Below are 27395 nucleotides of genomic sequence, written 5' to 3' on the forward strand. Positions count from 1 at the left end.
CTGACTTATTTGGGGGGAAGAAAACGCGTCGATTTTAAGTGAATCCAAAGCTTTGTTTTGAATTTACTCCAGTTCCCGAGTGTGGGAAAAGTAAACCATCAGCTGTTTATGTGCCATCCCTCCCCGTGTGCCTGCTGGAACACTCGCACCTATTTTAAGACAGTGTCAGAGCAAAAAAGAGACTTCATCTCTTTCAGAATGCTGCTGCTTGCGGTGTGCTGTCAGACCTGCGGAGCGCCTGCATGTTTTTTAAGCTCCCAGCTGATGCAGAGACACACGGAGCTCCCAGGGAAGTGATCAACATGTGAAAACCTATTTCAGATTCCTTTCGAGTGATGCTGGGTAAATGATGATTCAAGAGCTGACTGACGAGAGCTGGGAGCGGGAGCCTCAGTGGCCAAGGCGTTCTCTGCCGTTCCCAGTCCCCAGTGAGAGCCCTGCCCCAGCCCACTGCAGACCGTAACACTAATTTTGGGGAAAAAAATGTTGGTTTAGAAACCACTACTACTAAGGACTAAAAACAAAAACAACAAAAAACACCACAAACAAGTGTCCTGTTAATTAAACAAAAGGATATGTAGGTATTAAAACAATTTGCTTCTGAAATTCCGTTCACAACCTAAGCGAACTAGCATCATCTCACCCCTATTACAAAATAGCTGAATTTAAGGATTCAAGCTCAAAATGTGCCCATGGATTTGCAGATTTGTTGTATGATGATGCAAAGGTGCTGTTGCTTAACAGGGGATGCTGGACAAACCCTCAGAGAGACGCACTCTTAATACAGAGATCAGGTTATTTAGGTTCTGCCCCACAGTGACATCACACAACCTTAATTTCAGTTTAATTAAGATATTTCCAGAGTCCCGGATCCCACAACACATTAAGTTGTCTTTCAGGGATGCTTTCTCACTCTTTTTCACACTACAGTTTTTCACTAAAAGCAAAATTACAGTCATTAGGTGACCTAACTGTATTTTCCCCTTGTTTCAAAAGGCTGGGGTGAATCACTAAAAAAATACTATCAGAGAGATCAAAGCATCTGCAGAGAAGTTATCCGTGTGTACTAAACTCCACTGAATCAATTCCAAAACTGTGAGTAATCTTTACGAAATGGATTTGGTGCTTTAACATCTATTAATCAAGTGTGAACCTAATATTCCGATCTGTTGTCAGATTTAGCTGCCTTCTAGGCTGTCTCAGTCCCCAAAGGACTGCCAGGCCCTGAGCTATTTGCATCACTAAAAGTGACTTCTCCTCTTTTAAGTTGAAACCACATCGCCTCAGATCGGAGCTGCTGATATAATGGATATTCACGTTACAGCTCCGACATCTTTCAGAATCATAAACCCTATACTCGTAGAGAGCAAACCCCAAAATAAATAACCCCCATCCTTTTTTCTTACGGGTTTCCACCTTGCTTTGAGGGCTCTGAAAGAAATGCAAATTGGCGTTTCAAATAGAAAGCGCCACAAAAAAAAAGAGCTCCACGCCCTGCCTCGTAGCCAGGAAATGCTTGATATTCCACGGTCCTCTCTGCTGCTGCCTTACGAGATGTGGAGGGAGGCATGGGGAAGCTGCAGCTTGCTCCAGGGATCCCAGCTGACCTGCGTGGGGAGCACAACCGGCAGTTTCCTGGCAGCAGGTACTCGCCATGAATCACAGTATCCCGATAGTGATTTCATAGTTTTCCTGTGAAACATTAAAAGCAAAGTGTTATTAGCATCTTGGTTACTAGAAGTGCTTTCCTAAAAGCTAATAGTGCAACATAATTCATTATTAGAGCATAGTAACGATCCATTTGGGATCCTGGAGGGCTCAATTCTATTTATTTGATGTACGTGAGGCTTCACTGAAGTCAGCCAAAGATCAAGGTCTGTGCATATCTCATCAAACATAAGTTCAGACAGAAGATGACTACAAAGGAAGGGCTATGGCAAAGACTAACAGCAAACGGATCGCAGAATTCGTAGGTAGGTGGTTGTCTTTGAACTTACTGTGCCAGAGTGCATTTTGTAACAACAGCCATCAGCGACACAGAAATATAGAAATAAAAATAGGTGGTAATCCTTGCCTACTCGAAACCTGTGTTTCCAAACATCTCAGCTCTCCCCGAACACTGTTTTGACATAAATACCTCCCTAACGTCTTCCATCGCAGAGACTTTTAATAGTTTTCTGAAGGAGATTTCAGTTGCTTCGTGCAATTAGTAAGCCTAGTTAAGCCTTATTTGTACACTCCGTTTCCTTTGCCCAGCGCTGGCAAGTCCAAACAACGTTGATGCTATGGAGCAAATAACGTAAACACGAGCTAAAGCTCTAGACAGCTGGATTCTACACCAAATCCTTAGAACAACGCCACAAAAAACCTAGCAGCTGCTGTGCAAAGCAGCAAACAGCACGAAAAACAGCAATCTGCTATTTTAGGTTGTCCCTGGACACCCCAAAGACAGGTCCTGGATGTTCAATAATGCATCGCACGACCGTTTTATTTTTGCTCTATGAAGCCTTTCTTCTATGGGAAGAAGCAAGACTGGTCTGGCCAGAAATAACATTAGATGATTTTTTCAGTGACTAACAGATTAGTTTATAATAATCTTGTAACTCGTGAAGAATGAGCATGGGGCTGGATTAGGCAGGACTTGTTTGACCTGCTCGGCTAGAGGTGGACTCCGGCGCTCACAATTGGATTCTGGTCTGCAGGCTGAAGCACAAGGCTCGCCCAGAAAATGATGAGCCCAACGCCTGCAACCTGGTTAAAAGAATTTCCAGGGTCTGTTTTTCCATCCTAGCAAGCCCCAGCTGAATAACAGTTGTCATCCCCAGCAACCTCAGCCGTGCGTTCCCTGCTGCATGTTCCCCTTCTGTGCCTACCCCTGACCTTGGACCGCTTCTGCAGGTTTTGAGCAGCAGAGCTCAGCCTCCTGGCGACCTCGTCCTACGAGATCTTCTCCTGAGGGAGGGCTGCTAAAGACGGCTTTGTAGCTGACCCAGTACTGGAACAACAAACTCCATTTCAGTTTGAGCTGCAGTCTGGGTTTGGTCCAAGACTGCAGATAGCATCGAATGCCGTTTTCTTTCCTGCAGAATCACACATCAGCAGCATTTCTACCTGGGGAGGTTGGCATTCCCAAAAGTGCTCATCACTGACCTTCCCCCCAATTTTTGCTATACATTTCTTACAGGAAAAAAAAATAAATCCACTTCCAAAAAAAAATATTAAAAAAGAGAAAGTGGATACCTGAGTTGGGCTTAATCCTATTGACAGTGCTCAAATAGGCAACCTTTCCAGGCTTCTTTCAGCATAACAAATATTTGTGAAAGAAATGCTATCGTTTCTGCATTTAGCAGGGAGGTTTCATTATCTTAAACTCTTCCAGCATTCCCCCTACTTCTCCAGAACAACATGCAGTATCTCACAGTGCCTGAGAGGCTCAACTTGTTTCAAGACTACAGAGTAATTTTGTATTCAGAACGACTGCTTTATTTGTAATGAATAAGTTACTCTGTTTCTCTTGTTTTATGAAGCCTCACGGCTTCCCCAGAACGCGTTACACAAAGCAATTTATGCAAACGTTGTTATAAATAACGGCCTACAGAATGAAAAGTTTAAAACCAGTATTTGCTATTCAAAATTCAGGCCACATTAGCAACTTTTGATTGGAGCCGCAGATTGCATGATAATGTTTCTTTCCGGTGACTGATGAACGGAGGAAGAGAAAGGCTAACTAATACCTTGTGCTCAATCAAAGCGTCATTAATCTAGCTGAAGTATTTCTCTAATTCTGCTTAGTTAGAAATACGATGGAAATCTTCACAGAGCTACGCTTAAGCTGACTTAAACTGGTATCTCCTGAACTGGCTTAATTTGGTTATTTACTGTGAATACAGATAAGGCCGGAGATACAGTAACAGTTATTTGTGCCTGGTTGTGATCCTGTAACATCAAAGACTTCAGAGAGTCAAGCTTGACTTCAGCTGCAGGTGAAAGACGAGGATCAGACCCTAGGATGCAATACTACATGGTTAGAGACACATGCAGAAGTGTAGATTTTGTTATATAGATATTTATTGCTATGAATAGCCCTTCTAGTACATTCCCATCAGGTGAAATCGAAGGTAGAAAACCCTTCTCCTAGGACAGTGTAAATTCAGTGGCTTTGAAACATTCAGCAAGTTGACTTTGTTGCAAATATATTGGTGTATGTTCTCTATACATGGCAGAGACAAAGTTGGATGCTTAGGATAGGAGGGTGTCTCAAAGAACAAACGGGGTTAAGTGTGGTAGCAGGAAAAATGAGTAGGGTCCTGAGCAAGAAAAATGAGTAGGGTCCCGACCTTCCCCCAGTGGAGGAATGGGGACTGAGGGCAGGCAAAGCAGATGGAAGTCTCTCTGCTACCTTTCTGCTCCCTTTTCTCAAAGTAACCCCTTGGGTTTGAGGTCCTCATCCTCTCCTTTCCCCAGTGGGTCAATGCTGCTGCCCGCACAGCCTGGTCCTAGGGCAGCACCGAACTCTCCAGGCAAGGTGCCCAGGAGGGTGGGTGACTGTCAGTTTGACGGCTGGGTCCTCTCCAAACACTTCTCTGCCGTGCAGAACACCTCCTTCTGGCTTTCCTCGTCTCTCCAGGCTGACTTTCCTCTTCTGTGCAGGCTGCCAAGGCAGCCCCCTCAAGCCCCTCATCCCTCAGATCCTCACAGCACCCCTCCCCTTCCCACCACACCACACCCTCCGCACTCCCACACCCCCAACACCCAACCCAGCCGGCCCCACCCTTAACTCCACATCCAAAAAACAAAAGAAAACAGAAAACCAAATAAACAAAAACCCAACACCGAGCCGTCCCCCGACAACGACAGCAGCGGCGGCGGGGAGGCGCTGCGAGCCCCAGCACCGCGTGAGGCGGCAGCGGCTGCCTCGTGAGGGAGCCTCGACAGCCGCTTCGCGCCTCTAAGAGCTTCTAACAGCCTCCAACGGTTTTTAACGGCTTTTAACGGCTTCTAACGGCTCCCAGCGGCCGCCCTCCCGCCGCCATCTTCCCTCCCTCCCTCTCCCCTCAGCGGCTGCCCGGCGGCGCGCGCTACCTGGCGCGCGGCGGCGGCGGCACCTTTACCTGGGCGCGCCTCCGCCAATGGCAGCGCACCTGCCCGGCCGCCCCGCCCAATCAGCTCGCGGCTCGGCTCCGCTCCCCCCCCCCCCCCCCAGGCCCCGCGCGCCTTTACCCCCCGCAGCCCCGGCGCCGCTCGGCCCAAGTCACCTGCGCGCGCCCGGCCCGGCCGCTCGCCACCTGCGCGGGCGGGGGGGGGGGGGGGGGGCGGGCGGTGGAGGTGGAAGGGGGGGGGGGGCTGCGCTTTCTTGCTCTCTCCAGCGGTCCTGCCTCGGTTGGCAGCCGGGCCAAGCTAGGTTAAGGAAGGGGAGGGGGGGGGGGAGCTACAAGTAAGCTGTTAAAAAAAAAAAAAAAAAAAAAGAAAGCAGAATTACCTGTAGCTCTGGTTCTGCCGTCCCGCTGCTTCTCACACCGCCGCACACGCCTTTACCTGCACAGACCTGAAAGTCCAGTTCCACCGGGGGAGACCGAGGAAAAAAGGGGGAGCGAGTTCATTGGATCAAACATGTCACAAGAGACGGACAAGTAAGTGATGGCAGCAGGCACGCTGCGCCCCGCCGCCCGCCCCGTGCCCTCCTGCCCCGCCGCAGCCACGGGCCGGCAGCGAGCCGCGGCCGGATCCCCCCCCCCCCCTCACCAGAAGGGGGTCCTCGGGGCTTTATTCCTTTATTTTTATTTTTAAAATAGTTTTTGGGCTTCCCCACCGGCCGCCTCCAGCTGCCCCGGGCCGCCCCGACGGCGTGGGGAAGGCCCCGCGGCCCTGCTTCGCTGCCACCTTCCTCCTCCTCCTCCTCATCCTCCTCATCCTCCTTCTCCTCATCCTCTTCTTCTCCTCCTTCCTCCCGTCGGGGCTCCCAAAAAATTCTCCGGGGCAGCACACGGGCAGCCGCCTCCTTCCCCCGGCCGCCCTCGGGCTCACGCAGCGCTCGGTGGGGCAAATCTCCACATTCACCTTTTTTTCCTTTTTATTTATTTTTTATTTTATTTTTTATTATTATTTTTTCACTCCCTGGGGGTGCGTGGGGGAGAAGGCAGCGTGCAGGGAGCCCCCCGAGCAGCCTGGCAGCATGCGCAGGGCCGCGGCCGCCAGGGCCATTTTGGGTGCCCGGGCTGCGGGGCGAGGAAGATGGAGGGCGGGCGGGCGGCGGGGGGGAGCGGGATCCGCGCCGGGTCCGCAGCCGGCTCCCCTCAGCTTCCCCCGGGGCTTTTGTGGAGAAAAAGGTGGAGAGGAGGACTCTGCCCGCGATGGGGACCCCGGAGAAGGGCTGCGAGGCTTGGTGGCGAGGCGGCTGTCAGCAAGAAAGGGAGAAAACGGCAGGGTTGGGTGCCGCGATAGGGGCGCTCCGTCAGGATCCTCCGCCAAAGGGTGGGGAGTCTTTCTGAGGAGAAAGATTTTTTGTAATAAAACCATTCCTCCTGGCCTTCCCAAACCTCGTCCGACGGTGGTAGCTGAATGTGGAAATGGTAGGGTTGTGGTAGGAGCCGGGCTCCCAGCCCTCGCTTTGTGCCCGTCTTTGTGGCAGTGGGATCAGGAGCCAGTGCCACGGGGGGCCCGGTGAGCGCCAGCCCTGAAATGAAGGGGATTGTGGCAGGAGCTGAGCTCCCAGCCCTCGCCTTGTCCCCATCTCTGTGGGAATGGGCACCAGGGCCTCGGGAGGCCCCGATCAGCGCCATCTAAGCGCCATCGGGCCGTGATTTAAGTGCGAGGAAGGGAATGAGGAGAGAGCCCCGAGGGATGCTGGCGAGGCGGGGAGGAGCAGAAAGAGCAGTGACTGAGCTGGGAGGGGAGCCAGGTTAACTCTGACGGACCCGAGGGGCAAGCAGCCCATCCAGAAGCTACGCCAGGAGGAGAAAAGGGGCCCACCAGGTGCTCCCCGGCCAGCCATGGCTCAGAAGGGCACTCCAAGCACAGCTCCAAGGAGCGAGAGGGGAATTGGAGGGGGAAGGGAGCAACTTTGTGCCACGGCCAGCTTCGAAGTAGAAAAATAATGGACTTGGAAACCTATCTTCTACCTAAGACTATAGGAACTTGGGCAAAAGTGCTTCCCCTCCGGGTTTGGGATGCTGCTAAGCCACGGGACTCATCCTTCCTTTCACCCTATGGCGTAGGGGTTAGCTGCAGGGACCGAGGCATTTGTCCCTTTGTCCCTGCTCTGTGCGGTGCTGCTGCTGTTACCACCGAGGGAGAGCACGCAGTACCCTCGAGCAGTAGTAATTCCCCTGCTGCAGGTACGCCCGGGATCTGCTGCTGGTCGGAGGTGTTGAGAAAATCCAGAGGGGGTAGGTAAGGGTTTGAAAAGGAAGTCAAAAGTAAATCCCCTGGGCTCTGTATACACAAGTGTAACGTGAGAAGACAAATACGTTTGTTTTCAGAAAAGATGGAATGAGAAGTTAGACTAGGGGGTTGCATGGGAAGGCTTTTTCTTTTTTTTAAGGCTCTAATTATATCCAATGAAAACCTAATCCGGGGAGTACAAAGTTATTCTCCCCCCACGTGGTCTTCCTTTTACTTAAAAACAAACCTTCCCTACAGGCAGGACTGGGTAGGGAGGCTCGTTATTTCGAGGTCAGTTAATTTGTCAGTGTCATTGGATGTGTTTTTGAGGGACTTGTGCTGGTGAATGCTGATGCAGACAAGTAAGCAGCAGGGGGGGTGCTGGAAGCACGGAGGGGCTGCTTTGGGTGCCACCTGCGCCATCACCTTTAAGCCTGGAGGGTGGTCGGGAGGTGAAAATGCTAAAGATCAGCTCCTTTGCTTCTTATGCTAAGTGAGGAGCTTGGAAGGGGAGATTATCCCTAAGACACCCTGCATATCTCCCCGTCTTTGCCTTTAGTTTTCGTGCTTCAGCCGGGTCTTGCCTGCTTTCTTCCCTGAGCTCCTATCGGCCAGAAGAGATAAGACATGATTTCACATGCATTTTTCAGAGGTGGTACCGACCTCAGCGGGCCGTGGCCACTTGTTCCTGCCTCCCTGCCACCCCCTCGGTTGTGTCAATAGAGCTGTTTGTGCCTCGGGAGAGCTGGGCAAGAGGAGTGTGGGGCCGAGCGTAGCCTGGTTATTTTTGGCACCCACTTTTCCTCAGTCTGGCTTCATCACGCCATCCAAAGATGTAGGCTGGAAAGTTGCTCTTACCGTAATTTTTAGAAATAATTTATCACCACACAACTGCAGATTCATGGCTAGTGAAGCTAAGGAGTGACCTCAATACCTGAGAGTCTTAACGAGGCGTTAGAGGCCAGCCCCGTGGCCTGTGGGACGTGACACAACTGTCCCCACGCTCCCACTGTTGTGTCAGCCCCGAGTCCCACACGGGCTGGGGCTGAAGTTGTGTGAGGAAGCTCAGCTCGGCCGGGCAGGCTCCAACCACCTCCGTACGCACGAGAGCGGCTGAGGACACCGGGCAGACGGGGCCAGGGCATGCTGAGGCTGACCACATGAAGGAGGGCACCCGGCACGTCCGTGTGGGTAAATCAGTGAGGGGAGAGCAAGCCGGGATGTGGGAATGGGTTCAGGCCTGCTCCCGTGTGTCAGCGGAGGCACGTTCCCATCCAGCTTGCCCGTGGCTGAAGTCCATCGTGGGCTCTTCACAGGGTAATTTGGCCCCGATTTTGTATTTCTTCCTGAATTTGTACATGTAGTTGCTGCCTTCATAACATTTAGCTCAAGCATCCTGTGCTCTAACAGCAAAGGGCATTTATGGTTTACAGTGCGAGTCTGTGAATTATCCTTAATTCTTTCTTTGAGAGCCAAACCTGTTCCCACCAACTGATGGGCAACAGCAATTAGGTTGCAGACTGCTCCCCTATTTATTTATTTTTTTCACTTCTGAGGGTCTGGATAGACAATCCATTGAGTTTTCCAGTGTTACACATCCAGGAATGAGTGGAGAAATGGGAATTGGAGGTGTTCAGTGCTTGCGCTTTCCAGGCGTCAAACTTGCTCCAGAAAAAATGTCCGCGTTCCCCCGAAAATGCCCATCTCTGTACAAGGAAGGTGGAAAGTCGGCTTGCAGAACCTCCCAGAACTTGCAACAGTAATTTAGCTGAGCGGAGTAAGGGTATGAAATGGTTACAGCGGGGTGGCTCTAGTGGTGAGACCAGAAGATCAAAGCAGAAGAGGAGGGAGGGTTTTTTCCCAGGTCACTTACCTGCTTGAGGTGATCACATAACCTCCTCCTCCTGAAGGAACAGCAGAGACATCCTGCGTGTTTTGCAGGGACACGTGAAGGGGAAGTGATACTATTACACTGACACTTCTTGTCAAAAAGTTTCACAAATATTAATCCAGCACAGACCATGATAGTTACCACAAGTAATTTCTTCTGTGATTATGTCGCAGCCCATTAAGTTGCCTTTTTTTTTTTTTTTTTTTTTTTTGTACACACACACACACAAAATAGCATTTTTAAATGCTGATTAGGAATTCATCATGGGATGAATCTTCATTAGCTTTCTAATCAGTGATTGGGACAGTAGCAGCTAATTGAAAGAAAAGGACTAATTAGTTCAGATGCCCTGGTATGTGGGGACACGGTTCTGTTCTTTAATAGCACTAACTTTGTGAAGAAGAGAGCTGCTGCTTATGAAATATTTAACCAACGAAACCATATTAAGTGCATGTGAAGTGAGAAGAAGTCAAATATTGCAACATAGCTGTAAGTTAAAAACGTCTTCAACCTTGAGGGTTACACATATCCCTGGATTTGTTGATTTTCCTAATAGTTTGAGGTAGTGGCATCTTGAATATTCCTACATTTTAGTTCTGTAAAGTATGCTTTTGCTTTTATGCTCTTTTTTCTTTGGTGTTCTGGGTAATCTCGACTCCCAGGATTGCTCGGTCCTGGAATACATGCTCCCCTTCTGCCCATGTAAAACATTTCTGTATGCTGAAAACCCAGCCATCTGCTATTAGTGCAGCACCGATTGCATTCCCATTAACCCACGCGGAGTAATGAATGAGCCAGGGCTGCAGGGTCAGCGGGCAGGTTAACCTGCGGCAGGCCGAGGAAGCTTTGTCATGACCTGTTTTTAATTTTAAAGCCTCCTGCTGCTGCTTCAAGGCAGCTGAAACAACTTTGGGCGCTGTGTGTGCTGGAAGTACGCTTCTGAGCAAACCAGAGCATGGCCTGATCTGAAGCTGCTCAGCTACTGCTAGTTTAGATCAACTCCGTTAGCTGTAGGGGCGTGAGCTCCAGAGAGTCCTTGTTTTTTTTTGAGGAGATGTCGCTGTTTCTTCTACCAATATGCTGAAACCTACTTTTTTTTTTTTTTTTTTGAGGTTGCTCTCTGCTTGGCTTTAAAAAAAAAAAAAAAAAGGCAACAGTCTTAGGGCAGTAATAAAAATGATTGTGTGGTAGAAATGATATTGAAGGAAGTCAAACAAAACAGTCTGAAATCACAGATCCAAAGCCTGTCTGGAGATGAGTAATTGCCTGCTTGTGAGAGTCCTCAGTAGGCATTTACTAGCCTTTGTTACAGAGCTCTTTTTTCTTTGTACCTCCACTTTGACATGCTTAATAATATTTTTGTCAATGTTAATGAATCACCGATTTATTTTAATCTTGTTAATCACTATTCCATGGTTAAGTTATTTTGGGTCTGAGTAAAAACAAATAAAACTTGGAGTACACATGTAATTGTTGAACTAGTCTGTTTTGCCATTCTGTTTGTGCTCTCAATGTATTTTACTTCCTCTCGGAGTGTTTTGGAAAGGTAGAATAATTTCTTTTAATCATTTAACATGTTTGATCTTGTTTGGAGTTGTCTTGCACTCAAAAAGAATAATTGCCCCAAAGTTGCGAGAGTCCCAAACCTGCATTCATTAGCAGGCAAAATTACTCGGCCTGTTTAATGGGATTTTTTTGCTTGGTATGGGCAGCTGGCTGGGCCAGAGGACATTGTATCTTCTGCTTTCCTGGTGGTCTAAGTGCTTTGATTTTTTTTTTTTCCTTCACTCCCAAGTCATTTGTGTATTTATATGCCCACTGGATTGGGCTAAGTGCATTTTGGAGGAATTCATGCTTCTGGGGAAGATGTGATTGTCAGCTATGAAAGATAAAGACACCAAGATGCACGGGCCATAATTTTCCTGGTCATTAAGCATTCACGTTCCTTTGGAGTCTTAACAGAACACAACTCTCTGATTGAAACAAAAATGTTGCTGACTTCTTAATTATAACTTTGGCAATAAAACCTGAGGAGTCAAAAAAAATTTTTAAACTAAATAAAACTTGCAGTGAGACAATGGTGTATTTTTTTTTTTTTTTATAACTTCATGTCTAGGAAGAGCAGTACGCTGAGGGTAGTAAATTGGGGCTAACCTTTGGATCTCACTTTCCAGCACTAGGAGAAGTAGGGCTAGGATTTACACTTCTTTCTGTAACGAGCACAAACAGGAATTTATGGTCTGTGATCTAAAGTTTAACTTGTAAAGCTTCCATGGGCTCTGTCCTTTAGCTGCTTTTTAAATGGTACTTCAATCTGTGCCCGTGGATTGATGGGTATGTACATCAGTTGTAAGACAGATTGTACGAACATCTGTCGTAAATCTGCTTTATAGCGGCCTCATAGCTGCCCCCAGAGTTGTGCAAGTGTCAACTAAGCTTACAGAGGGCTCTAGAGCTATTGAAACACTTAGCAGTGACTGATCACGCTCTGCCCTCCTTAGCTGTGTCACAACTGAAGTAGGAGCCTTCTCCAGCACTTGGCTGTGGCTGGAGCATGTTCCTGTCCCTTTTGTCATAGCCAACGAAACACAGGCGCTGTTGGGGTTGTCCTTTCATTGCACGGGAGGAAAGCTGAGCAGGCAGGTCTCCTTCCCGAGGCACCCCGGGTCACAGCATCCTGCAGCCAGGTCTCTGAGCCGGACATCTAAGGGATGGGAAACCCAGGCTGCAAGCAGAGTCCCTTTGGCTAATGTCTCGTAGAACTTGTGTTTCTCCCAGGCTTTCTAGATTGGAGACAGTTGCCCTGTGCACTTTCTTATCAGCCAACAAAAAGTGAGTTTCTGATAAATATCCCGTGGCCTTGACGGGCTGGGCTGGGAGCCAGCACGACGTGAGTCTGTCTTGCCCTTTCCAGTTACTTGCTTGGCGCTAACGTGTGTGTGCCTTGTAACAGTTGTGTGGACCAAAGCCTCGTGTCTCTGCTCCTGAAACAACCATTTGAAGAGGGTGCTGCACATGTGTGCCTGCTGCTCTGGTCTTGAAGGAGTAAGAACCTTCTCCAGGCTCAGGGCTGGGCCAAAACGGGCCAACTGGGCTTCCTCCCAGTCCCTTACTGCCCTGCATGCTGTGCCTGGTGAGCTCCTGCCCAGCACCTCGCCTGCACAGGGAGGGGATGAAGAAGCCTGTAGAGACATGCAATGGAGCACTTCAATTCTTAATTTATTATTATTTTTCTTTGCATTCATTCTTTTAACAAATTTTAATGTCCTAACAAGCACTCAGACCCCAGGAAATGCCTGGGCTGGGTGCGCAGCTTGGCAAGTATGCTTTGTGTTTTGGTGGTGAATTTCCTGGGCCAGGCAAAAGTTGGGGGTGCGCAGGACTAGACTTTGTTCCCACAAACACCAGCTGGAACGGCACGTGATGCTGAGCGTATGGTAAAGGAGAGTGGGGTGACTGCACAGTTCCTCCAGGCATATTGTGTCTGGGTCCCTCCATGCACTCAGGTTAAAGGTATTTTTGTCTCCACACCCACAGCACTTCTTGCACCAGCAGTTCGTAGTGGGAAGGGAGAGAGGGATACATCAAACCTGATTTATTCCAGCCAGGATCAATGGGATTCCTATTTTTGGGTCTTTCAGGATATTCCATGGTTTGTGTTGAATCAGTGGGTTGTACCCTCTGCAACACAGCTGCATCTGCATACTTTGAATTCGGTGGCAAATTAAAGAGGCTGCATGAACTTATCAAATCCAGTGGAAATCTCACGAGCGCCTCAATGGGCAGAGAGACTCGAAGGCAGGAAATCTTTTCTCGATGAAAAGCAAACTCTGATCCCAAAGCTTCCTTCTTTCACCACTTTTCGTGAATGCCTTAATGGACATTTATGGCTCTGTGCAAGTTGGTTCACAAATTGCATCAAGTTGCGTGAGAATTTGTCCCCAGTAGGATTTTGTAGCCCCAAGTGCTGGCTGGTGAAAGTTCATTATCTCAGATCTGAAGGACTCGAAAGGCCGGCCCTTTCCATTCACTTCATGTATTGACATTAAGATGGTTGAGTCCTGCCCAACCCGTGTTGCTTTACTACAGGAACTAAAATGAAACAGTGAGTACAGTTGTGGACGTCTCTATTTATACACTACATTTGTAGTATCTGGTTTTATAAAGTTGAGAAATAGTTTTTCTTAAAGTAATTTTAACAGCAGCGGTTTGCCAGATGCAGAGATCACCGGTATCAATCTGGAAATTGTAGATTCTCCTCTTAGGAGCAAAGCACACAAATTTTTGTTTTATACCAGCAAGGCTGGTATAAACAAGAAAATCTCTACTAAATAGTTCGGGGGAAAAAAGATTTTGTAAAATAAAAGCCATGCAAAATCTGGTCTTGATACAAACACTCAGGTGTCAGGGAAATGTAGCCCCTAAGCTAGACCATACCTCAGAAAATGCCTTCATCCTTACACACCTATAAACTAAAACACGTAACCACCTACTACTGTTTAACGTAAAACAAGAGAAAAATATTTGGCATTCATTAGGGGCTCATCGGATAGCTTGAAAGGAAGCCTGCAGCTTTTCCCTGCCGAGTATCCCCACTTGTTAAGCTGTCTCTACGCCGTGCAGCAGTGGCGTGATCTCGGCGTGTGTAGGCATGCCTCTCCTGGCTTTGAAGGTTAGTGCACGTCCCAAATGCGGCGAGGAGGAGGAGGAGGAGGAAGATGAGGACGAGCAGTGGGTTAGCCCCATCAGCAGCGGGCACAGTCGGGGCTGGGCTTGTTCTCCACCGCCTGGCTTGTGCTGAAGCCTTGGGCTCTTTCAGAAGATGCACCTGAGGCTAGATGCCGGCCTTGCTATCCCCGTTGAAGAAGATATTAAAAAATGTAAAATATTCATCTCCTTAGCTTAGGGGGGCTTGATCTTTGAGGAGCCCCTGCCCCTCTGTCACATTTCCCTGATGTTGAGGATCAGGAAGAGGAGAGGGGACGCGTGTGCCCACAGCGGCCTCGGTTCCCAAGGGCCACCCTCTGTCCCACCCAAACGACCTTAATTAATAGAGGAGTTTTCTGAAAGCCAGCACGGTTGTTTTGGCTGACTGCTTTGGGTATAATCTTTGAAATGATTGACTATGTTAAATCATGATAATTAGGCCTGACCATTAACCTCCCACAGAGCTGATTACAGGGCTGGGGAGGGGGGGGGAAGAGGAAGTTTTTTATTTTTCTTAGTGCTATTGTTTCGGGCTGTTTGCAGAGTAAACACAACGAGTGTGGCGGTTGATTATGCTGCAGACCGTCTCTGGCCAGAGGAGATTATTGAAGTTTTAAACGTGAAAACCGGGGTTTTAGCGCAAGCACGCTCTGAGGAGATGCTGGGGAGGCTCTGGGCCTGTGACCCTGTGGCTGCCCGGCCATCCCTGCTGTTCACTCGCGGCCTGGTTGTGCTGGAACAGGGTCTTCTTTACCTTAACACTTCCCAACACCATCACACATGACACCTCTGAGGGCCAGCACTACTTTTTTATCACTTTCGGACTGCCTTTGCTGTTAGGGCAGGCCGGGCGGGCTCCTCCCCTCCAGCGTTTCTTCAGACAGCACGGCTGCTGAGGTGTTTTTAAAGGGCACCTCTCAATCTGCCTGTAGCCCTCATAAATCAGTTAGGACTCTAACTAACTAACTCTAATTAACTCTAACTCTAACTAACACGAGAGCGTGGCCTAACAAAGGACGGCTCTCGACGGTGAGCTAAGATCACTTCAGGAAGGCAAGGAGTTTCGTGTGCCTCACCAGACAGCTGCCTGCCCCGAAACGCCGGCGGCGTGGCTGAAGGGGAGCTTTGTTGAGGAAAGGAGAATCCCTGCATGGAAAATGAGCTCCGAGCCAGAGAGGATTGGCTCTTCCAGGACGGGAACAGGCCCTCAGCCACCCCTGGCACAAACAATGGGGCCGCCGCAGATCTGATTTGAGTCGCTAACAATAAACTATTGAAAAGGAAAGCAGGCCTAGCAGTGCTGTCTTTCCCCCGGTTCCTAATTTGTGCTTCAGCTTTTGTTTGTTCTAACAAACCTGCGACGACACAGATGTGAATACAAGGAGGGCAGAAATCTTTGGAAGAGGTAGCAAAAGGCCAGGCAGAAAGGAAGGCCCTCAGGAAAGGAGGGAAACTTCTGAAAACCCAAGTGTTTTAGATGAAAGGAAGACGTAACCCGAACTGAAATTGTTGGGTGTATTTTGTGAAGCTATGAAATGCCCTCTTCCCCCCCAGAGTTCACAAAACTGTACTCCTTGTTCCACGTAGATGATTTTGTTTTTCATTAAATAAAGAAACCTGTAAACAGTGCCCTTGTACCGAAGAGATGCTAATCTCAGCCACCCCCTCCTCTTCCTCAAAGGCCAGAGAAAACATTTGGCTTCAGCATGAAGTCCGTGTGCTGTGGGCTGGATCCTACAGACGTTCCCATCCCGTGGCTGAGAGGACGTGCCCGGTCCGAGCTGTGGATTCAGCAGGGCCCGTATCGAGCAGGCACCTTGGCTGTGTGGTTTTTGGATGACAATTCCTTGCAACAGCCCAATTTTGTTGTGCTAGCCCTGTAGGATGGGAGAACATAAAGAGGAGACTGAGAAACAGACGATTTATATGTGGAAAATAGCACAAAATATCTTCCAAAAGTCACGGGGAATAGCGTGGCTAGTCTCACCAGTGAAGGCAGCGTGTTCAGTCGCTCCGTAGTCGTTGCAGCTTTGGGATTTGTGCAGTGTAATGTGTTAAAAGTTTCATCAGGATCCGTGTAACCTGAGCCATAAACCTTGGCAGTGTTCTTGCAACGTGCAGTGAGCACACCTCTCTCCAACTATTTCCCTGCCTACTCTGTTTTCCTGCTATCTTGTGTAATAGGAATGCTACTTCTTCTTTTTTCCCCTAGCTCTTTTATCCCTGCGATTATTAAACATTTTACCAAAGCAGGTACCACTATCTTGATCAATGTTTCCGTGATACTGGAAATTTCAGCCCCATCTGTGGCAAAGTAATCTCCCATGATATCCACTGGCACTGGGCAGTTTGTACCACTCCTGGGCTGGAGGAAACCGCTCCACTGCAAATCCCACCTCCTAATGGGCTTGTGTATATTTGCCATGGCTCTGTAACTACATGTGGTCAGTGATAAAGTGGGAACCGAGCCCAAATATGTTAACTTCTTGTGTTCCATGCGCTGGACCCATTGCTCATATCTTTTCTATTCACAGGCTGTCTGATGTTGCTGACAAATTGCATTCCAAAAGCAGAGAATAGCTCAATTATAGGATGTACCCAGTTATTAAATACAGAACTGGACTCAGTTTAGGTGAACACTAGAGTACCATTGCATAAATTTCATTTTTTTTTTCCATTCATGTCTTTTTACTGTAAATGATCTTAGATAAATGCATTTTTCCCCAATCAAGTGTACATCTGGCAGAAATATTGGTGCAAAGTTGCTCTTGTATTGTTGCTTCCTTTTTTTTTTTTTTACAAATAATTTAAAAATATTTTAATAGATCTAACTGTATTAGTAAAAAACCATTTGAATTATAAGAAGATCTACACACATAATTTTTTGGTTAAGTTCTGAAGATGTCTAATACTGATAAATATGTCACAAAGTTTATTACAGAGATGCTTGATGTAATCATATGACTTTCATTTAGCTATGTGATGTTCTTTAACATGCCTTGTGAATTACAAATAAAATAATCCCTGCTGGATCACAATTTTATTCTTCCTGTCTATGCAGTAACAAGCGACTTGTGGCCTTAGTGCCAAATGACACTTCATTCAACACCAGACGAGCGTACACCAGCGAGGATGAAGCCTGGAAGTCGTACTTGGAGAACCCCCTAACAGCAGCTACCAAGGCTATGATGAGCATAAATGGTGATGAGGACAGTGCTGCTGCTCTTGGCCTGTTGTATGACTATTATAAAGTAGGTAACTCCGTTGTTATTCCACCCTGCTGCACTGGCAGGGGCCCAATCTTGACAGGCATCCAAAGAGCCATTTTTCAAAGACAGGAGTCACTACGTCTTGTTTTCTCTCTGCTACTTGCATCGAGCATCCTTTCTGTTTTAGGAAGCCTATCTGCATCTGTTTTCATGTATTTAGTTCTGGAAGGAAAAAAAAAACAAAAAACAAAAACAAAATCAAAATTGTCATATCAGTGCAAGCATTATTTCTTTTTCAGCATTGTATTCTTCCTCTTACCTGGGAAGAACCATGGATGAATAAGCCCCCTTTTTATTTGTGCTTCTTTACTTCCAATATTCCTTAATAAGTGGAAAACGGGAGACCTTGTCCATCTGTAGGTTTGTCTGCATTTTGCTTCATTCCACATGTGTTTCAGTTTGTTCTTTGGCTGCAGTATCTCTCATCTGACAGTTTCCCATGTTATTTTTATTTGTCCAATGATTGCAGCAGGCTGTGTACAAACTCACAGTGAGGTCTAGCCCTTGCACTGGAAGTTTGCAGTGTAATCAAAAGGTGGAGGACAGAAATGGAGCTGGACACAGATCTAATTCAATTTACAGGGGAGCCGTTGACAAACAATTTCAGTTTGTATCTGGTTTTATGCCCAGGGCTTTGCCTACCATTTTGATACCGCATTTCTTTTTCATATATTTCATAGCTGAAACAGGGCTTCTGCTGAAATTGGATGAGAGCCCTACAGGGCGCAGAAATTTCACTCTGAAACCTAGGCTCACCTCTTTGTGCTCTGGAAACAGAATCTGTGTTGCCTAGCAAACACTAAAATATGAAATTGTTCATTTTACTTAAACTACCTCAGTGCTCCTGAAGCCACCTCAGCTTGAAGTGGACAGATGATCTTTGAAAGGCAGTAGAACAATGCCAGCTCCCCTCTTAATTCATAAGGAGGTGGAAATGGAAGTTAAAAATGAAAAACCTCTGCTGCTGGCATTTATTACTATAAATGCTTTTAGAGAATGGGCTTCTCTTCCTAGTCTCTGCTACAATCATTAAATGTGTGTTGAGGAAAAAGGGTATTATTGCAAGATGCCATATACCAACCTTATGATTAAATAATGCTTTATTTCTCTACTGATAATATTTCAAGAGATGTTCCATTCTTTTGTGTGTTGCTGTCAGTAGAGGACTTTTCCCAGTGAGAATGAGGAGAGATCCTATTCTCTGCTTCGCAGACTTACCACAATGCTGGAGTCTGAAGTTAATTTCATAAAATTCGGGATGTGTATGACCATCTGGAGTGTTGGCTTCTGTCTTAGCAATACCCTGGTATCTAGCAGTTCATTAATCTGCTGGATTTTTTTATAAAAACAGAGAACAGCCCATTCCCTTCCCATAACTGTGTTCCAATAAACATATCTGTTCCTCATTCCAGGCAGTTGCAAGAGACTTGGGGGTTCAGATGGAATAAACTGTGTTAATCTCAAAGCCCTTTCCAGCATTCAATAATTACTTCTGTCAAAGTGGGAGAAAAGGATTATTCTCGATGCTTTCAAAGAGGAAGTTAAAACCTAATTTCAGCTCTGTGCTGTACCGTGGAAGTGCAGAGGAGGACTTCCAGTGCACAAGGCTCCCTTGAATTGTCCTTGTTTATCATATGGCTCACTTGTTCTGATGTGCCTGGTAATGGTGGTTTTTTGAAGGGCTTTTTCCAGTCAATAGGAATTAGCTGAATATAACTCCTTTTTTTCCTTCTCCTTTTTCTTGTACTGATATTTACCTAAACACAGACCTTCCTTCAGGGATAAAAATGTGATATTAACATGGGAATCAACGTGTGTGAGCTGTGGCTTGGATCCCACTTCTAAAATACATGAAAGAGCTTTGTTAACCAGCAGGACACTTAATAGGGAGAGAGGATGTCCCTAAGAGCAGGAAAGTCTCTGGTTAGCACTCTTGGACTCTGCTGCTATCTTGCAGCTATAGCTGATGTTAACCTTGGCTACTGTAGTGCACTGTATTGTTTTTCTCTCTAAATTTATGTTTTCCTGATGTTTTTGTGAAGTATTTAGAGATAAGAAGCAAGACTTAAGCCTGTTCTTGGGTCTATTCTTGCTCTTTAATCTGAGTTAGCTGCTGTGATGGAGTGGGTATACCTTCTCTTGTCAAAAACAGTAGAAGTGTTAGTTCCAAATTTACTGCTTCAGCAAGAAAAGAAAAACACAGTCATGGCAGCAGCTTTGTCCTTGGTGATTTCATTTCTATGCTGGTGTCAGGAATCCAGTATGTGGGAAGGCAAATCTGTAAGTCACTTTTGGTGTCGATTTTGAGGCTATTGGGGTCAGATTTGACTTCATTTTTACATCTTGTGGCTGCCAGTGCACTCAGCAAAGCAGAAGTCAGTGTCCTCTGATGACATACCAGGGTGCCCCGACCTCTCCCCGTGCTAGTGAAGAAAAGGATCTGCAAACGTCCCCTGGTAGGAGTTCTGTATCCTCCCGACTGCTCTCTAACAGGAGGGCTGTGCAGCTGGCTCTTGGGGTCGAACTGAAAACCCTGCTTCCTCTGGGCTAAAAGGGTCTCCACGCAGTGCTCACCAAAGGTTCATGTCTTCATCCCCACCGTTTGTTATCCAGTGAAAGGTGTGCATGTCTGAGCGTCAGACACGCCAAAGAGAGCTTTGCTCCAAATTTGTGTGCCCAAAAACTAGGAAAAAGCACAACCTCTGCGTTTTTCCCTTTGAAAATTCTCTTCCTGTTCACGATCAGTCTCCCAGAGAAACACAGCTCCTGGCGTTTGTGAATTAGACAAAACTGATCGATTTACATTTTTCTAGCAGTCTGAAGTTGCAAATACCTGCCAGTTGCATTTACCTGACCCCATGCCTGATGTTGTTCTCAGGTTCCCAGAGATAAAAGGCTGTTGTCTGTTAACAAAGTGAATGATAATCAAGAAGACCAAGATAAAAGGTACGGTATTACTCCAACTCATACACCCAGGTACTAACAGTAGTGATCGGTTGGGAACTGAAGAAGCTATGAGAGCCTGAGGGTTTATGGTTTTCTTCCAAAAGATAAAAGAATGAAGAGCGTTTGGGGAAGCAAAGTTTGCTCCCTTTTCATTTATTAAAAAATAGAATGGGATTATTAAACATGCAATTTGAAAAGTAGCAGAAAGTTTCATGGTTTCTGTTTTGTTTTGTTCTTTTGCTGCTGCTGAGATCAGTAAAACCAGATTATATTGATAGTTGGCTATTGACTGCTTTTCTTTCTTTCTTTTTTTGTAGGGCAAAGTCTAAGTAACTTGGACTCAGTAGCCTAATTTATATAGTTTAATTTAACATAACTTTATGTCCACCCATATGCAAATAACTGTTAAAATTACTCCATTGGAAAGCTTTTGTTACTGATCTCAGATTTCAGCCCCTCTCAGTAGTCTACAAGTTACTCGTTGAGTCAGAGGAAGCAGATTCCTGCCTTCATTAAGGCTTGTGCACCAGGGAAAGCCTGTAGTTACAGAGAAAGAACAAAGTTCTTGCATTTAGGAAGCTATCTCCATGAAAAATCCTAGCTGAGAGGAGCTGCATGAGGTTTATTTCAATGTAGCTAATTCAGGACTGCCCTCTGGGGTGTTTACTGGCTGTGTTGTGACAAAGTTTAAATAGGTAGTAGGTAGAAAGTCACTGTTTCAGAGCAGGACACCAGAGTGTTTTGAGGGACAGCTTTACACCTGCCAACTCCAAACAAATTCCCAAATCGAGTGTGATCGACAAAGCTGGCTGTCGGTGGGGAGCCGAGCGAGAGGAACCCTGGTGTCAGAACAGACCTCCTGGGCTGAAGACAAAGCAGAAGCCTACAGAAAGGTTTATAGGTTAACAATCTAATGTCAGCGCAGCTGCTGTGAACAATCTGATTGTTTTCTACAGCAGCCACAGGTAGAGACGTGGGAATGCTGCTGGGGGTTGCCTTGCAGCCACGATCTCGTTACTGATCTACCCTGATACCACGGGATTCCTGAGCCTGTTCTTGCAGAGGGGCATTGGTAACAGGCTCACACCAGCAGTAGCGGCCCGTCAGCAGCCTGACAGCATGTGTCAGCACACGAATTTTGCTGTTCCTCCTACTTCACATCCAAATTATTTACTGTTAGTGATTCATGCCTTGTGTTGCTCTCCATGCTTACTTTGTGCCCAAAGGTTGTTGCACTGGTGGATTGACTTTGCATCCAAATTATAAGCCAAGACAAAAATAACCCCAGATGTGCAGAATTTTATCGTAACAAGTCCTCCCAATTGTCTTTCCCAAGATGTTAAAGAGTTTGGGACCTCTCTGCTTGCCTGGCAACGTCGTGTGCCTGGTGTTTGTTAATGTACTACTTGTTATGGGGTTGAAAGTGCACACATCTCCTTCCCTGCCATCTCAGACCATTCAGCTATCTGAGGAGGAGATTTACTTTATTGGGACAGTCCATAATGTTTTTTGGTTTTGTCTCCCAGAAATTGTCTCAACACCACGGAAGCTCAGAGCAATTTGAGCGGGGGAGAGAACCGCGTGCAAGTCCTGAAGACGGTGCCCGTTAACCTGTCCTTGAACCAAGATCCGCTGGAGTCATCCAAAAGGGAATACAACACAAACGTGTCTGGCAGCTCGACGCCAATCACGGGGACTGGAGTGACTGTGGTAAAAGCAGAGGAGTTCACCCCTGTTTTTATGACCCCACAAGCACACTATGCAAGAGGAGAAAATGAGGAGCACCGAGGGGTTATCTTCGAGCCATACGAAGTGTCCAACATTGCTCCCCACACAAATTATCTCAAAGATGACCAGCGCAGTACTCCTGACAGTACCTACAGTGACACCTTCAAAGACGGAGGAACAGAAGTAAGTTTTTCATCTCCAATTAGCATCTCAGAACTCAATAAAAAGCTGTAAACAAGATAAGGAGATTTGAGCTTGTAAACAAGATAAGGAGATTTGAGCTGTCCACAAGAACCATTAGAAAAACAGTAATGCTATTTTCAACAAACTCATCTCGTCATGATCCTGTCTGTGCTCTCGTTATAGGGGGACACCATGAGGTGTTTCAGAAAACATTTTTAAAGTTGTTTATTCCAAACTCGGACGGTAACAGTGATCTTTTGTCTTCAGGGATATTGAAGCAAGTAGAGGATAGTTGCCATTCTGAAAGATCTGTTGTCCATTAACTAGATCTGCCTTCAGACCTATTCAGAGCAGTAAGAAACAGCAGCCATTTGTAACTGGGAAATTCCTGATGTTCTCCTCAAAGTGCAAATGAGCAGTGCCAGTCTGTGCTGCTGGATAAACCTAATTTATTCAGGAGCTGTCTGTTGCACCAGGCACTGCTCTGCAACACATGCAAGCGAGCTAAACTAGTAGAATGAATTGGCTGGAGGGGAATGGAGAAGTTAACAGGCAGGGAAAGAAGTACCTCTGGCTGCTTTTGCCTGCAGCAAAATAATGCATACAAGTCAGAACTGTAGAAAGGTAAAAATTATTTAAGGCTGACAGTGCCTCTGCAAGTAATTAGACATCTTAGGTGGTAAAGCTCTCCTCGGATTTTCTCCTCCTCCTCTGTGAAATTGTACAAGTAACAAACAAAAGCACAAGACAAGCCACATTAAGGGTAGGTGGCTCTTACTGAATGTATGAGAAATTTGGTGTGTTTTTGTATGCCTACGGTAGAAAAGTAAGTTGTCCCCACACAAGCATTGTAGATCAAGCCGTCTGAAAGTGAAATCCATTTTAAGATCTAGAAACATTTCTAGGTCAACTAAATGAATAATTAATGAGGGAATTCCAGCTTGCCATTGCAAAATCAGGAAAATCAAACCTGGGATTAGAAACACAGTTGTGCATCAGCAAATCACGGTATTTCAGCTATTTTTCTTTGTTACTGGTCAATGACTTTTTATGGAAGTCTGCTGATAACGTGCACACAGCTTTCCCTGCGGAGCTGCAGCTGAGCAGGTCCACCACCATGCTGGTTCCTGAGGGGACCTGCTGCTGGAAGCTACCCACACAGACAGTCTGTGCTGCTCACAGTGCTGTGTCTAAAGTGCAAAGTTGTTCAGCCTGGTGGGTAAAATGGGAACTTACATCTGTTTTCTGTCCTTGCATCCCAAACTCTGTTTATATGGCATCTGTCATTTTAAATTTATTTAAAAAAATCTTTTAAAATTACTGTTAATCTTTTAAAACAGAGTATGATACTTGCCACCTAGGCTTTCTCTGCAGCCTGTGGAGAAATAGGCAGCTCAAACCTAAGAGCAAAAGTGGGGGGAATGAATTTTCAGGTGGCATTCTCTCCTCTGTGTCTTCACCTCACCTCTGTACAGGCAAATGAGCTTTAACTAGGTCCCCATCTGTAGCTGCTTGAAATATAGGTGAGCTTAGTACTGCTGCTAGCAGCCTCCCAGCCCAAAATGTTCACATATATGTGACCCAGGGGAGCAGGGGGAGCTTTCCCACCTTGCTGCAGAAACACTTCGCCTGTCCCTTCATTTGTTCTCAACCACTGCATTTCTAAATACTGCAGTATTTAGAAATAAGAAGTATTTTAGAATACTTTTACTTAGAAAAAAAAGTATTCCTAAATACTGTAGTGTTTGAAATAGTCTTAAGATGTTTACTGAGTGACTCAGTTCTGTTATACTGAAGGAGCGCCGAGTTTTTATAGATCCCTGTGGTAGTGGATGCCTTGGTTGATGTGTGTTGTGTGCTTTCGGTACAATTTTAGGAATGTAAACATACCTTTCTCATCTCTTTTGTTTTCTTATTTAGCTGTGATTAATTTATGAGTCCTTTATAATGTAGGACAAAATTTTCAAGGATAGGTAAGTAAATTGAATGTTGGAAGGGACCTTAATGATCATCTAATTCCAACCCCCCTGCCATGGGCAGGAACACCTCCCACGAGACCCCATCAGAGGTTAGATTTCTTACAGTATTTAGCTTATATATTCTGATGTGCATTAATCTGTGACTTCTAATCTTCAGGAAATCCTCCTAACTGGTACACATTGCCTTTGCACTTCACTAGTATCTTACGGGGTATTTATTGTGGCACAGTTACACACAAGGTGGAATTAAAAATTGTTTAAAGATGACCTGACTTGAGGCTTCTGGAAATGAAACAGCTTTTTATTGATGAGTGGTGATCACAAAATAAATCCTGGAGATTAAATGTAATGATCCATCAGGGAATGAGAATCGCTAAAAATGTGTTTCAGGCAAAAGGCAAGCAAAGAAGAAAATGCAAGGCTTGTGTAATAGAGTACAAATGGGCTTGTATGCAGAGGCAGGCAGGCTAAAAATCCTTGCAATAAGACTTCATTTTTGAGAAATTCACCTCTTGATATAATTTTTGATAGCTTCGATAGGTGTGTTTTCACCTTGTGAAGAGCGACTCTTGGTCTCTTTCATCTAGTAAAGTGTGCATTTCACTCCAACAGAATGGTATATTGAAGGTGAAATACTTTCACACACTCCCAGAGTGGCTGAGGCTGGCAGGGCCCTCTGGAGCCAGCCGGTGCCACCCGTGCCCAAGCAGGGACACCCAGAGCAGGGTGCCCAGCACCACGTCCAGGCGGCTGCTGAAGGGCTCCAAGGAGGAGACCCCACAGCCTCTGGGCAGCCTGTGCCAGGGCTCCGTCACCCGCACAGCACAGAAGGGCTCCTGGTGCTCAGGGGGAGCCTCCTGGGGGCCAGGTTGTGCCCAAGGCCTCCTGTCCTGGCACTGGGCACCACTGCACACAGCCTGGATCTGTCAGAGATGTACAGACAGTGATGAGATCCCCTGGGCCTCCTCTTCTCCAGGCTGAGCAGTCCCAGCTCTCCTCAGGGTGCTTCAGACCCTTGATCAAAGTCTTAGCCAGCATCACCACACTTACTCAAAACAGGCATATGGTAAGTTTTATCAACATTTCACTATAGGCCTTAAGGACCTCTGTCCACACACATAATTTTAAATAAGGCAAAACAAAACAAAATAGCTGGGAAATCAGTAGGAAAACTTGGATTTCTTTAGAAAGTCTGCTTGTCTTTGAGATGGGATGTGCATTTACAGGCTTGCTTTAGAATAGGCTAATATGCAGGCAGGGAGTACAACAATGCACAAGGTGTGTTTCAGCTACATTCCTGGAGCTCTTAGGTTATGAAAAACTAAAAGCTTGGTATAAATGAACTATCTCTATCAATTCCAGCATAAAGACCATGGACACTCCACCTCAATTTTTAGGGCTTTTAGTTTTAAATGGCTGATGGTTTCTTCTGAAGCGTCCTTAAACAAGCACAATTTTGCTCTTATTGGTCTTTTAATTCTGTTTGCATCAAACTATACATAATTGCTGTTTTCATTTTTCAGAAGTATCGCAGTGTGTCAGTGGGGGCTGAGGAATATATTTACGAACAAACAAGGTATGGCATAAACTTTGAAATGTTTTGGCTGGCATCACATAAGAATGTATCTAGGAGGGGCTCCCACCCTCCCTCTTGTCACCCCGAGGCACCTGCAGGCCTCACTTGACACTGACCAGCACGGCTCTCCCCTTATCCTCCTCTGTGTGTTACCTTTCAAATCTGATGGGTTTGTATCTTCATCTATTATGTTTTCCCAGCACTGTTTTGGGTTGTAACTCCTCTTGAGTTATGTGAGATTAAAGCTGTTAAGAGAAGCCCCCCCAGGTAACAGGGCAGAGCTCTGACAGCTGTGTCAGGGAAGATCTTTCCCATCTCTCAGGACAGCAGGATGCACAGCCCAAACGTTCAGGATGGCTGAACTGGCTCCACTAACCTTATGAAATTTGGCTTTATGAAATTTGGCTTTATGAAATATGGCTTTATGAAATATGGCTTTATGTTTTTCCTTCCAGCTTTCCTAGGTACTCCTTGTAGGCTTTCTGGGAAACCCTCTGTCTTTTTATACCGCTTTTTGACATTCTTCATGTTTACCTACAAAATAATACAAGTAAAACATTTCTTACAAATCATGCAAAAAAAAGAAAAAAAAAAAGATTTCAAGGATTTTTGAAAAAAAATTAGAAACTGAAATTCGAAAGGATTATTATCCTCTCTGCTAAGCACAGAAAAATGAATGCACAGAATGGGCAAAGAAAGCATAGTCATTTAACTGCTGAAGATTGCTATCAGTAAAATTTATAAGCTAATGCTTAGTTTTAATCTTGTGAATAGTTCTGTTTATATCTGAGAGATGACTCTCATTTTAGAAACACGAACATGCCTGCATTTTTTTTTTCCTGGAGTAGCCATATGATTGCTTCTGGAGTGGAGGTTTCTAACAGCCTGGTCTTTTTTTTCTGAGCAATATTAAAAGAGTCATTAAGGTCTTTAATAAAAAGTGCTCACTTACACTGGATATTTAAAAAATTGGATTTTGAAGCAATGGTTCTCAGACATTAAGTCTTTTGTGCTGTGACCCAGGTCCACTTTAGAAGGTAACCTCCAAATCTACGCTAAGAAAAGCAAAATATGTCTTTCCTGGGAATTGTGTGGAAGTGGTAAGTGCTCGGAAATGAAAGGTTTGGATTGAAAAAGAGCAAGTGGTGAATGTGAAAGTAATTGAAGACCTGATACAAGATTCCTTAACTACATGGGGCTTTAGTACCTGTGGTGAGATTCAGAATAGCATTATAATCAGTGACTGAAGCATTATAATGAGTGACTGAACTAAGTTTTAAGGCTAATAGCGGTCCTCCTGTGTACTCCGATTGCCAGCTGGGAACAAGAAGGAACTTCCCAAGTGGTACCACACGGAGACAGCAAAACTGGCCAGGTGCAGCATGTCTGGGCTTTACGTTCTGTGAAGTCTTTCTGAAACACACACATTTCCATTTATAAGCTAGATTAAGCTTTTAGAAGCTCGTAGAAATTGCCTTCATTTTTGGTTAATGGTAAACTGTCTGAATTTTCTTCCTTTGGACAGAAAGAGTGGACCAGAGCATTTTTACTTCCACCCTCTCTTCATGGATATTTAAAAAATATTATTATTATGCATGCTTAATAATAATTATTAAGTGCTTCCCCTCCGCTGGATAGTTAAAAATGTTTTCTCTTTCCCTTTTTTCCATATTGCTGTGGCAGTGTTATGATGATCCAAAGTATTTGTTTGAACTGGAAAGTTAAGGTTGCACTTA

The 27395-nt window shown here is 45.8% G+C and overlaps 1 protein-coding gene and 1 long non-coding RNA gene across 3 annotated transcripts in view; one reads left to right on the forward strand and one right to left on the reverse strand.

Moving 5' to 3' along the window:
- Nucleotides 1-552: 552 nt before the first annotated feature.
- LOC311432320 lies at nucleotides 553-5654 on the reverse strand. The gene is made up of 2 exons (XR_014689983.1): nucleotides 5480-5654; nucleotides 553-1692 (listed from the first exon to the last, which is right to left on the reverse strand). It is a non-coding gene; the product is annotated as an uncharacterized lncRNA (long non-coding RNA).
- GRHL2 (grainyhead like transcription factor 2) overlaps nucleotides 5496-27395 on the forward strand; it is a 59740-nt gene continuing 37840 nt past the window's right edge. For both annotated transcript variants that reach the window (XM_084510576.1, XM_084510577.1), the window contains exons 1-5: nucleotides 5496-5630; nucleotides 17040-17229; nucleotides 20126-20193; nucleotides 21720-22104; nucleotides 25607-25659. In XM_084510576.1, coding sequence (XP_084366702.1) covers nucleotides 5611-5630; nucleotides 17040-17229; nucleotides 20126-20193; nucleotides 21720-22104; nucleotides 25607-25659 — 716 coding nt within the window. In that variant the 5' untranslated portion in view covers nucleotides 5496-5610. The remainder of the gene's footprint in view (nucleotides 5631-17039; nucleotides 17230-20125; nucleotides 20194-21719; nucleotides 22105-25606; nucleotides 25660-27395) is intronic.

This window comes from Aythya ferina (assembly GCF_964211825.1).
Source record: "Aythya ferina genome assembly, chromosome: 2".
NCBI lineage: Eukaryota > Metazoa > Chordata > Aves > Anseriformes > Anatidae > Aythya > Aythya ferina.